The sequence below is a fragment of the Falco rusticolus genome, chromosome 1, assembly GCF_015220075.1.
Source record: "Falco rusticolus isolate bFalRus1 chromosome 1, bFalRus1.pri, whole genome shotgun sequence".
NCBI classification, from domain to species: domain Eukaryota; kingdom Metazoa; phylum Chordata; class Aves; order Falconiformes; family Falconidae; genus Falco; species Falco rusticolus.
The window spans coordinates 8273001-8285047 of NC_051187.1; the positions used below are offsets into that span (position 1 = coordinate 8273001).

Genomic DNA, 12047 nt, shown 5'->3' on the forward strand with positions numbered 1-12047 from the left:
AGAAGGCACCTGCCTTACCTGCAGCTGCGGGGCAGCCTGGACATGTGCCCTGGGTGCAGGAACCTGCGGAGACACAGGGATGCTCTCAGGGAGGTAAAGCCCTGGGGAGAACATTTCTCCCTTAGCCTGGAAACGGCGATCCATCTCCAGACTACTGCAGTACCACCCCCACCCCCTCCAGCCCAATCCCAGTGTGGCGTGGGTCCCTTCTCCCCAGGTGACACTCGGCAGCCCCCACCCCACACAAGCATGCTGCGCTCTTCCTTCTCTGGGGGCAGAATCAAGGCTGAGACCACAAGCCCTCTGGGAGACAACATGTGTCCCCCACCAGGGCAGGGCGAGGAGGCCCAGCTGGATGAGGAGAGCTTCAAAGACCAAGCAAGAGCTGCCTTCTCTGTGAAAGGCTTCAATTCTCCTTCAGTTGTCTAGAAATAATCTCAGAGCATCTTCAACACTATACTGGGGAAAATCAACTGAGAAAAAGTCCTTTATCACCTGGAGCCTCTGTTGTCTAGTTAATATAATATATATATATGCTGGGGAACTGTGTAATGCTGCTCAGGCCATGCAGGGCATAAACACCACATGATTACAAAGCATCCATAGCACCCGTGCTTTGGCCTGATAAACGCAACTTGTGGCACCTCGGGGGGACTCCAAACTCTTTGCCTCCATGACACGGCTTCCCAGAGATGCAAGTGGGGCACATCCTCCTCAGGCCGAGGGAGCACGGACCGAGTGGGATGGCGGCGAGTCGGCAGCGGAGGGCTCGCGATCGCTGCCCTGATCCTGCACCACTCGGGGCACGGACCCAGCAACCTACCTGAGTGAGCAGGGCAGGGCCTGGCGCTCCTGCTTTCCTGGGAATGAGCCTGTAGAGGCTGAAATTGGACAAGTCCATGATTTGAATATAGCAATGGGAACCATTCCCCCCAGCAGGATGAGGGCCTGGGTCGCCTGGGCACAGCGATGAGGGTCGCGCTCCGCTCTGGGAGCTGGCAATGGGGGCAGAGGGTCAGACAGGCTTGTCCGTGTCTGCATCCCCACTCCACACACAACGGGGGACTCTGCTCTGCAGAGTAAATCAGGGGACAAAGCACAGCTCCTCCATCTCCTTCACCTAGGGAGGAGACTGGGTCCCCTAAGCCACTTTCAGCGGCCTCTGAACCGGTGCACAGCCACAGCCCAGAGCAGAAGGGGGTCTTTCCAGCACATAGCACTGGTGGGACAAGTGTGGGGGCAGCAAAGGGAAGACAGATGGGGCAGCGTGAACTTATGCACACCCATTGCTCAGGCAAAGCGAGTCCCTCACAGCCTTCTGAAACCCCAAAGGCAGCACTGCGGAGCTCAGTGTGCCCCAGCACACCAGCTGAAATGGGGATGGTGGGACTGCAGCTCAGCAACCTGCTCCGACAATGGCTGGTCAAAGCCTGGGCAGCATTCATGTGGCCAAGGGAAGTGCTGTGGTTCCTGCCTTTTTTGGGGGGTTGGTTTTGGTTTTTTTTCAGGGCAGGGAGGCCCTTCTCTGCATACCAAACTGTACAAATCTGCTGCCCAAACGTACAACCACAGGAAACGCACCCAAGGCACCGGCATTTCTGGAGGGATGCCCCTTCGCAGGATCGATGGTTGAACGAGGCTTGTTTCGTGGTGCTGAGCCAGGGGACCGGCTGCCTGTGTGGGCACAGAGACACAAGTGACGCACAGCAGTGTCACAGCGCAGGGAGAGGCACGCAGACATTATCCCGCTTGGCATTTTTGTAAGTTTAAAGCTTGGCTGTCACACTGTGATCGAACAGGCAAGAGCCCGACGATCCTTCAGCGCTGCCTTCCTTCCCGGTTACACAGGTCCCAGACCAAAGTGGTCACGGCTGGCTACCAGCCCTCCCCGCTCCCCCACCTACACATGCAGCCGCTTCCCACAGGAATTCTCCCTTGTGGAGGTGTCTGAAAGGTGAAGGAGGCCTCACCTGGAGCCATCTGCACTCGCTGCTGGTCCTGCGGGACAGCTGCCTGCTGCGGTGCTCCTGCGGGGCTGGCTGGCTGGGCTGCAAGCAAAAACATCCCATGGGGGAGAGCCCAGGAGGCAAGGAAAGACAAGATCCTTTCCCTCAACACCAGTTCCTGCCTTGCAGGTGAAAACCTATCCCACTCAGCTGCGGCAGGATTCAACCTGTTGGCTTCAGAGGGAGCAAAGACACCTCAGAACCTCCATCTCTGGAGGAACACCAGTTCCTCCTTGCTGCATCCACCCCCTTCCCCTGGGCAACATGCCCCTGCCCACGACACACACGGCTGCTTCTCTGCAATTCACTTCTGAGTCCCATCCCAATGGCACAAGCCTGAACCCGTCTGTGCCAACTCAGCTGGAGGAGGTGGTTTTCCTGGAACTAGGAGGAATGAAGGGGAAAGAAGGCAGGAATGAGGAGCATGCGTGGAGCTCGGGGGTATGCTGATCCAGGACAATCCCACAGGACCTGGGGCAGCCGTGCAATCTCAGCCATGACTAGAAGGAGAGCCCAGAGGTGCGATGGCCCTGCAGGCTGCACCAGTGGGAGAAACCTCTGCGTTATTAACCCAACCCGAGGGAAGAGAGCGCTTAAAATGGATTTCTTAAATCCGAGCAGAGGATTTCTGAGACGTCCTGTTGGAGCAGCTGCATGATGGGAGCCCTGTGGCCACCAACTGTGCTTTACCTGACAGGAGAGTGGGGATCCAGCCCTCCTTCTGGGACTCCAAGGGCTTGGCACTTTGCTCCTGACTCGCCTGTGCTTGGGCTTTCTTGCGAGACAAGGCAGCGCTCAGCCAGTTGTCTTCCTCCAGCGGGTCAGTTTAGCCAGCACTGCCTCTGCAGCCGGGAGCTGGCTGGTGGGGCCGGGCGGCTGGCTGTGCCGGGGCTGGGGTAGCTCACTGCAGGACTGGCTTTTGCTGCAGATGTTGGCTTCAAATCCATAAAATCCTCACTTTCAAGCCCAGCCAGTCACCTCTAGTCCGGCTGCTCCGCACAGGGCTGTGGCTGGCTGAAGAGGAGATTTGGAGCGGTTCTGGTTTTGGTTCGCTGCTGTTCTCGGCTGGAAACCTGCTGCAAGGAGAAGCAGTCACATACGTGCCTGTGAGAGGACCCGGGGACCCTGCCCGGGACCCTGCCCACTCTGCCGCGGGGCCAGCGTGGCTGCTGGCTGGAGCTCCACACACAGAGCACAATACCCACAGGCTGCCTCCTCGCCGCTGGCCCTTGGGCATGGAGGCCACCGTCGGCTGGTACGCTCCAAAGACAAAATCCTCCTTGTCCCAGCCGTCTTCCTTCTCTGTTCAGACAAGCAGCTTTGAGTCAGCGCCTAGAGGAGCGGCTGTTTGCAAAGACACCAGCCCTCCTCCTCCTCCCCTGCAATTCCCACTGCGATTGCTGCCTCTGGGAAGACACAGCTGGAACATCTTCCCTGGAAACCTGCGAGCAACGTGTCTCCTCCAGCGGGGGGAAAAGTGCTTTGCTGAGAATCAGTCCATGTCCAAAGGCAAGTGAGTTACAGCTGCTGCAAATGCCCCAGGCTGCCTCGAAGGCAGGGTGCAACACCTTTGCATCAGTCACCTTTGCCCAGAGCTGATGGAGCCCATTAGCCACCCTGCTGACCACTACAGAAAGGGTATTTCCCCTTCAAGGCATTAGAAATCAATCTCGCCTCCCAAGCCAACGCCATCACCTCTGCAGACCTTCCCAGCATCCCTGGCCACGCTCACCTGGCTGCTTTTGGTACTTCTTATCCAGTTTGAACTCTCTGCGCTCTCCTGTGCCTGGCTGTTCCAGGATTTTGGCCACGGAATTTCGTCCCAGCAACTCATCCAGCTTGGAGCGGGCTGGCCGGAGCACCCTCTGTGGTGACACAGTGGGCGATAGGTTTCCCTGGGAGGCAGGGCTTTTCTTGTCACACAGCCTTGCCAGGGTGCTCTGGCTCTTCTCTGTGAAACGAGGCTGCTCTGCCCCTTTCTGGGACCCACAGGCAGAAGCTCCAGCATCCCCGTCCCCCCCAGATGCTGGCACCATCCCAACGCACAAGCCATCCCTGCTTTACCCTCATGCCTCTTCATTGCCCTTACTTTTCTGCCTTCTTTCCTGCTTCTCAGCTCCTTTGAGCCACTGCCAAGTCCAGCGCATGCATCAGGTCATCATCGGTATCTTCAAAAGGAGCTCAGCCCTTCTCTGGACGGGGCCACGGTGTGCAGGGGCGTCTGGGGTGGAGGTGGCTCTGTGGATGGGATCAACATGGTAAAGGTTTGATGAGGCTTTTTTTTTTTTTTTTTTTTTTTTAAACAGGAGATCAAAGCATCCCTGCCTGCTCTTATCTCTCAGGACCATTTAAAAAAGTAATTTTTAAGATCAGCGAACAGATCTCACAGCAAGTAACACAGCGGCAATGCACTACTGCCTGGTCTGCAGCCATGCATCCACTGATGGGACACTGGGTGCCACTGACACTGGGGTTTCCAGCTCTGGATAACGCCAGGAGCTTCTTTACCTTTGAAAGTTTCCAGTCAGATAATTCCTGTCCCCTTTTGCCTAAAGTCCCTCTCTACCAACACACCTTAGTCCTTGCCCTAACCCACCAGCTGCTACTTGCATCCAGAGTAGATTTATCAGGGTGAAAGGTGATTTTAGGGGACCCTCAGACCCATTAGCATCCCTGCTGCAGGAACAAGAGGGACAAGTGCCTGTAACACAGCCACAGCTGGATCCCACCAGAGGTGCCCCAGTTGTGGTGTGGCACGGACCGGTGCTGCTCTCAGACACCCAAATCCTGACCCAGAAAATTTGTTCTCAGTTGGCAATGCGTGCAGAACGGCTGGATGAGGTCAAAGGTAAGATCAGAGCCTCCATTCCTGGAAAGGAAAGCTCAGCTCCGTAATTGTGGCGCACTGCAAGTATCAAGCACTGGTGAGCTGGCACAATTAACCCTGTTACCAGCTGCTCTAAATTACGTTACTGGTTAATAAGAGGTAGGACTAGGTGGTTTCAATGTAATCTTTTGGATCTCACACAGACTAATCCATGCTGCTGATTTATGTAATACAAAGGATGCACTGAGCAACCCCACTTACCTTTCTCTTGCTCTGTTCTGGTTTTCCTCAGAGCTGTTTTTAGCGCCTGTTTGGAGCTGGTTTCTTGGGAGCATCCTGCTCCTCATCAGATAAAAGTCCTGCCAAAGGATATCTAAATCTGGGAATTACCAGCAGGTACAGGAAAAGAATAACAAAAAAACAAACAAACGCAACGTTATTTAGAAGAAGAGTTCTGCACTACGCCAGCCACTGTTCCCCGCAACGTGCACATGGGGACAGCAGAGTGTATCTGCCCAAAGCCATGAGCGTGGGTCCTGCAGGGACCTGGGATACCCTTGAGTCTCCCTGAACTTCAAACACTCAAAGACTTAGATTTCCGTTCAGTTTTTCCACATTTCATCCTCCCAGAAGAAAATAACTCAAAAATTGGGTGCTTTAATGCCTGAACAGCTTAGGCAAAGAAAAAGGGGAGAAAGGCCACCTAAATCACCTAAAGCCCATTAGTGATTTTAACAGATCCTGATCTTTGTTAAAGCACAGGCTTTGAGAACCAGATTTCAGCTGTGCCAGGAAACCACTCCCCTGTTCAGAAGCTGGACAGAATCCCCCTGACACAGGGGCTCCAAGTGTTACAATCATTAAAAACCAAGCACATATAAAATGCAAATGCCCCCAGAATCACCCCCCAGCCCTGTCCTGGGGAGGGCCTCAAATGCAGAGGTTTTTTTTCCCTTTGGTCACCTCTGAAGGATTACTTTGCACTAGCATCATAGGGGTGAAGGACTCCGTATCTTATTAACCATCAAGCCTCCACTAACAGACGAGGCAAGCTACAGCAAAGGAGCACGGGCAGAGCCCCCAGTGCCCCCCGCAGCCGCGTGAAGTGAGATCCCACCTTCAAAGTTAGAGTTTCTTGTTGTGTCGGGGAGCAGCAGGGGACGAGAGCGCCTCTTTCCATCGCAGGCACTTTCTCTCCTAGAAAGAGAGGGCCACGCTCTCAGAGACAAGGTACTGCAGAAATGCCCCTGTCCCACCCTAGCTAAGGGTCGCTTTTTGGGTGGCAGCCCCCTAAAAGCACCCGCTGTGATGGACAGACCCCCCCACAGCCCTGCCAGGTGCACATCTCTCCGGAGGGGTCTCCTTGCAAGCAGAGGAGAAAAGGGCCAGGGGAAGACCAGGGCACTTTAGGGACTGGCAGATCTGAAATGTAGCTCCTCTGGCTCTCCTTGCCCCCAGAGCAGGGGGCTCCCCACCAGAAACACTTTGCACCGCCCCAGGGAACAGCCGAGTGGTGTTTGGTGGGAGGTGGCAGCGGCTGCTGGTGTGAGTGACGTCCAGGGATCTCCTAAGGGATAACACATGGCCAGAATAACACTCCCGCAAAAAGCAACCAGGAAAAGCATTTTGGGGAACAAATCCACTTTTTGCTCCGTATCCCAGATAAGGACAGGAAAATATCCCTGCTCGTTTACAATCAGGGTTTGAAAAGAATAGCAGAATCTCCTTTACCTTCCTCAGGAGCTACCATTCCCTGGTTTTTTGCCTCCCAAGAGGTCACATTTCCCAGGACCTTTCACAGTTGTCTTCCCTGGCCCAGAACTGGGTTTCGGGATTCCCAGGAGATCAGCTTCCATGTCATCCATATCCTGGAAAGCAAGAGGACAAGGATGGGGAGCAGGGTGAGAGCTGCTTCTCCCTTCGGAGGCTGGTGCTGGAGGCCATGGCAGCGCGCTGGGGCGGAGGTGGAGGGGATGGATGGAGGTGGAGGGGATGGATGGAGGTGGAGGGGATGGATGGAGGTGGAGGGGATGCATGGAGGTGGAGGGGATGCATGGAGGTGGAGGGGATGCATGGAGGTGGGGGGATGCAGGAGGTGGAGGGGATGCATGGAGGTGGAGGGGATGCATGGAGGTGGAGGGGATGCATGGAGTGGAGGGGATGCATGGAGGTGGAGGGGATGCATGGAGGTGGAGGGGATGCATGGAGGTGGAGGGGATGCATGGAGGTGGAGGGGATGCATGGAGGTGGAGGGGATGCATGGAGGTGGAGGGGATGCATGGAGGTGGAGGGATGCATGGAGGTGGAGGGGATGCATGGAGGTGGAGGGATGCATGGAGGTGGAGGGGATGCATGGAGGTGGAGGGGATGCATGGAGGTGGAGGGGATGCATGGAGTGGAGGGTGCATGAGGTGGAGGGATGCATGGAGGGGAGGGGATGCATGGAGGTGGAGGGATGCATGGAGGTGGGGGGATGCATGGAGGTGGAGGGGATGCATGGAGGTGGAGGGGATGCATGGAGGTGGAGGGATGCATGGAGGTGGAGGGGATGCATGGAGGGAGGGGATGCATGGAGGTGGAGGGGATGCATGGAGGTGGAGGGGATGCATGGAGGTGGAGGGATGCATGGAGGTGGAGGATGCTGGAGGTGGAGTGCAGTAGGTGAGGGATGCATGGAGGTGGAGGGGATGCATGGAGGTGAGGGGATGCATGGAGGTGGAGGGGATGCATGGAGTGTGAGGGGATGCCATGGAGGTGGAGGGGATGCAATGGTTGGAGGTGGAGGGATGCATGGAGGTGGAGGGGATGCATGGAGGTGGAGGGGATGCATGGAGGTGGAGGGTATGCATGGAGGTGGAGGGGATGCATGGAGGTGGAGGGGATGCATGGAGGTGGAGGGGATGCATGGAGGTGGAGGGGATGCATGGAGGTGGAGGGGATGCATGGAGGTGGAGGGGATGCATGGAGGTGGAGGGGATGCATGGAGGTGGAGGGGATGCATGGAGGTGGAGGGGATGCATGGAGGTGGAGGGGATGCATGGAGATGGAGGGGATGCATGGAGATGGAGGGGATTTAAGGACTTGCCTTCAGGGTCTGCAGCACAGCTTGCGGGTCTGTGTCGGAGACACTGGATCCCTGCATGCCAGGGAGGGGAGACATCAGAGGGGAAGAGATTTTTGGAAACTCCTCACCCCTTACCCCATATCCCTTGATATCCATTTTATGAGATGGAAGAATACATGCCCAGCTCCTCCTGGTGACCTCCTCTCTGGAAACCCCCTGTGCCCCAATTCCTTTGCTGAGATCCTGCTGCCTCTAGGAGAAGCATCAGGAAAACCCAAGGCCATTGCTCTGGGTGAAGGTCCTTCCTACAACACTTTACCCAAAGTGCACCCAGGAAGGCTGGGCTGCAGCAGCACGTGCCCCCCAGCTTTGCTCCATCTCACCCAAGGCACCAGGAAGCCCTTCTTCCACCACCACCCCCGCCCTGTCCCCACCCCACTGGGATGCTGGAGAGGGGTTACCTCTTCAGCCAGACATCACAGCTCATCGCTGACACCCCACTGCTGACCTGGCCGGGGTGATACCGCCGCAACCTTGGCCCGGCTCAGCCCCAGCCCTCGGGACTCCCAGGCTCTTTCCTGAACCTTGGACTCACCTCTGCAGAATTTATGTCCTTCGCAGGGAGTCTGTCGAAGAAATCATCTTCTAAAATGGACCTATGACACAAGCCCGGGGGTTAGCAGCACCACACGTGAGCTCGGCCAGTGTGTCCAGGGACAGCCAAGCCAGGCCAGGCAGCGGGAGGCAGAGGAGACCACACGGGGCTGCCACACCAGCCGCATCGTACAACGCAGAAAATGAGGCTAAAATAGCACTGGGATAAAGGACAGCAGTGCTGGGACTGCTCTATTTAAGCAACTGTTACAAAGCAGATTTACAGAAGATGTACAAGGCTGGGGGACACCCAACTCTTGCTGGAAAGCTTCGGGCTCTGGGCTCCCAGTTCCCAAAGGCATCGCAGAAGATAACTCGCCTTCCCAGGCAATCACTGCTGGGGCAGGGAGGGAGGTGGAAAAGCCAAGGATGGGGCAGATCAGAAGGATTTGGGGAGGACAAAGAGATCTTCAAGTGAGATCTCTCACAGGAGAGGCTGTGTCTGAAAGGCACTCACTTCTTTCTGGCCTGCAAGCCAGTGTCCTGGGCTCTCCTACTGCTGCCCACAGCTGGCTGGGAAGCTTCGGCAGATTTAAGAGAGGTTTCATCTGGAAACAAGACGGGGAGAGATGAGGATGATGGACACGGGCATATTCCTGACCTAGGCACTCCAAAGGGGGATCTGCTGTCTACCCCGGGGCCACAGAGGCTTTTAATCAGAGGTGAACTTCACTTTGCCTCCCCAAAAGCTGATGTCCAGACTATTCAATGGCCTCTGACTCCGAGAAGCCCTGCTCCCTGCTCCATCCCCTCCTCACAGCTGGAGCCCCCTTGCAAATGGCTGTTGCACCAGCACCTCCTGCTCCCAGGAGGGGAGTAAGAATAGAAGGACGCTGCCCTTTCAGCTGAGAAGAAGGTTCGTTTTACCATCATAGCCCAGGAGGTCACCAAGCACATCATCGATGGAGCCTGAAATGAGACAAATTAAGCTGTAGAGGCAGGTGAGCTCACCAAGCAGGCATAGGAAAGCTCCCAGTTTCAGTATGGCTTGCTCTTTGGAAATCTGCTAGAATAAAGTTTTGGTCTTAAGCATCATCAGCATAAGGCCTTCCTTGTCAGTCTAGAGAGAACTGCCAGGACCTGATCAGTATTTTGTGGATAAAAAATTTAGCTTCACTTAGCCAGAAATGGGGTATCTTTATCAAATGAACCAGCTGCTTTGTATTCAGTTAGTCACTGGCCACAAGCAGCACTTAACCTGTGAGCTCTCACCCTGCAGGATCTCGAGTCCCTGGGCAACCCCAAAAGCACTGCTTCAGTAGCAGGGGCTGCAAGAGGCCTCCAAACAGTATCCCTCCAAACAGGGATAAGGTGATGGGAAGAACTGAAACAAATGCTTAAATTCTCCCCTGAATTTGGGAAAGCCCACAAGAAAAGAATGTGGGACCTCAATAAACAAATCCGCTTGATGTGAGAGGCAGGTGAAAATCTCTGGTTCAGGAACGACATGATGATGCACTCAACCATCTGCAACTTTCAGACAAGGATCATGAAACGCTTCAGTAGCCAGGACTGCCACCTGAGAGTGTCCCCCCGCCCTCTGCCCCAGGCATTCCCAGCAGATCAAAGCACCTACGGACAGCAAAAGGAGAGCCTGCAGCATATGTACGTACCTCTTAAACTTTTCTTGGGTTTTGTAGCCTAGAGAGAAAGAAAAATTCCCTCATTAGAAAATGAGGCAAGTCTGTCCTGGACTTTCTCAAAACACACTAAAGCCAGAGGCAGGTTTCTCCAGAGCATCCCATAAACAGCAGCAAGGCCCTCCTCCTGCCCGTGCTGTTTGGGAAATGACAAGTGAAATGCAGAACTACAAAGATATTTCCAACTTCAGAGACACGGGTGAGCACAGCCCCTCCTGACTGCCAGCTGGGCAGGACCCTCCAGCCCTTGGGATCACTTCTGCCTCCAGGCAGAGCTGCCAGAGCATCAGATCCGGATTTCCCAGCCCTGCCTCAGCCCCGTACCACAGGGCCACACTCACCATCAGCGTCCGTTTACGGATTCTTCTTCCACCTTGCAGGGGGACCCGGCACCACTGGTCACATCCACACCAACCTCCTGCCTGAAGGGAGAGGAGGGTTCCCCGATGTGCCACCACGGCCGGAGGCACCTCTCCCACAGAGATGTCCCTCTCCGGCTCGGGGGGCTGCAGCCTGCCAGGCTGGCTCCGCGCCGCCCCCACCCCCCGAGCCCCTCTCAACAAGGCTCCATTTGAGTCTGAAAAACACCCCCCCGCTCCCCAAACCGGCTTCGTGCTCCTGCAGCCCGGCGGGGACATCACCCCCCCCCCAGGGAACCACGGAGGGAGAAGGTTCCGGCCGCCCCCGACCCCAGCACAGCCCGGGGGGGTCCCGCTTAGCCCAGAGCCTGCGGAGCAGCCAGGGGCAGAGGGAGGGAAACCCCCCCACCCCCCCCACCCTTGGGTCCGGGGCACCCGCGGGGACCTGGGACAAGCAAAGCGCTGCTGGAGGCGAGGGGTGCGCGGTCCGGAGGCGCGGAGCCCCCCACCTACCGCTCAACCGCCCCCCGGCGCCGCCTCTGCGCATCCCGTTGCCATGGCGCCCGCTGCCCCCTGACCCCGGCGCCCCGCGCCAGCGCCCGCCAGACCCCGAGCCCGCAGCCCCCCAGGGCCGAGCCCGCAGCCCCCCGAACCCGCAGCCCCCGAGCCCGCACCCCCCCAGCCCCCCGAGCCCGCACCCGCAGCACGCCGCGCACCCGCCCCGGGAAGGCCGCGGCTCACCCGGCGCGGCCCGGCCCGGCCCCTCCCCCCCGCGGGACGATGGGATGTGTAGTCCCCGCCGGGCCCCCGGAGCTGGGGGTGCCCCAGGCGCTGCACCCCCCGCAGGAGGGGCTGAGAGGGGCTGCGGTGCCCCCGGCCACCCCCAGGACGTGCCCTGGCACAAATCGGGGCTTTAACGCCCTGGCCTGGTGTTTAATTGTTGTTAATTGGCGCCAATAAGGAGCAACGCCAGCCCTCCTTTCGAGACCCCCGGGCCAGCCCTCCTTTCGAGACCCCCGGGCACCAGCGGGAGCACAAGGAGCCAGCCCCAGGCCAGGCACCGGGGGATTACAGCCCCCAGCCCCCTGTGGAGCACAGCAGGCTGGGTGCAGGAGACCCCGGCAGCCCCCCCGTGACACCCTGCCAGCCACACGGCCGATTGGAGCTCTTCCCTGCAGCCCATTTTTTTATTTATTATTAGCACCCATCTCTCCGAAGAGGTGAGATTTACCATCTCCTCCCCACGGCAGCCCCTGCGGCAAGGGGCACTGCTGGGAGCAGCGCGTTGCGTGGGGGTCAGGTTTAAAAAATAAATTCACGTTTCCCAAAGCTGGCTGCAGGACAGAGCCAGCCCTGCTCCTGCCTTTCTCCTGTACTTGAGTTGGCACTTCCAGAAAATCCCTGGGGAAACGCGTGGCTCTGAGATATTACACCCTGCGGACCCCCCAACCACGCAAGCTGCCAGCCATGAACACGGGCTCCTTCTAAAGTCTCTGC

The 12047-nt window shown here is 57.2% G+C and overlaps 1 protein-coding gene across 2 annotated transcripts in view; it reads right to left on the bottom strand.

Moving 5' to 3' along the window:
- The window catches only part of FBF1 (Fas binding factor 1), a 25768-nt gene extending 14592 nt beyond the window's left edge, over nucleotides 1-11176 (bottom strand). For both annotated transcript variants that reach the window (XM_037408624.1, XM_037408617.1), the window contains exons 1-8: nucleotides 11064-11176; nucleotides 10533-10613; nucleotides 10165-10192; nucleotides 9419-9460; nucleotides 9009-9099; nucleotides 8493-8553; nucleotides 7919-7969; nucleotides 6626-6701 (exon numbers count right to left, since the gene is read on the bottom strand). In XM_037408624.1, the coding sequence (XP_037264521.1) occupies nucleotides 6626-6701; nucleotides 7919-7969; nucleotides 8493-8553; nucleotides 9009-9099; nucleotides 9419-9460; nucleotides 10165-10192; nucleotides 10533-10535 (352 nt within the window). In that variant the 5' untranslated portion in view covers nucleotides 10536-10613; nucleotides 11064-11176. The remainder of the gene's footprint in view (nucleotides 1-6625; nucleotides 6702-7918; nucleotides 7970-8492; nucleotides 8554-9008; nucleotides 9100-9418; nucleotides 9461-10164; nucleotides 10193-10532; nucleotides 10614-11063) is intronic.
- Between the last annotated feature and the right edge of the window lie 871 nt (nucleotides 11177-12047).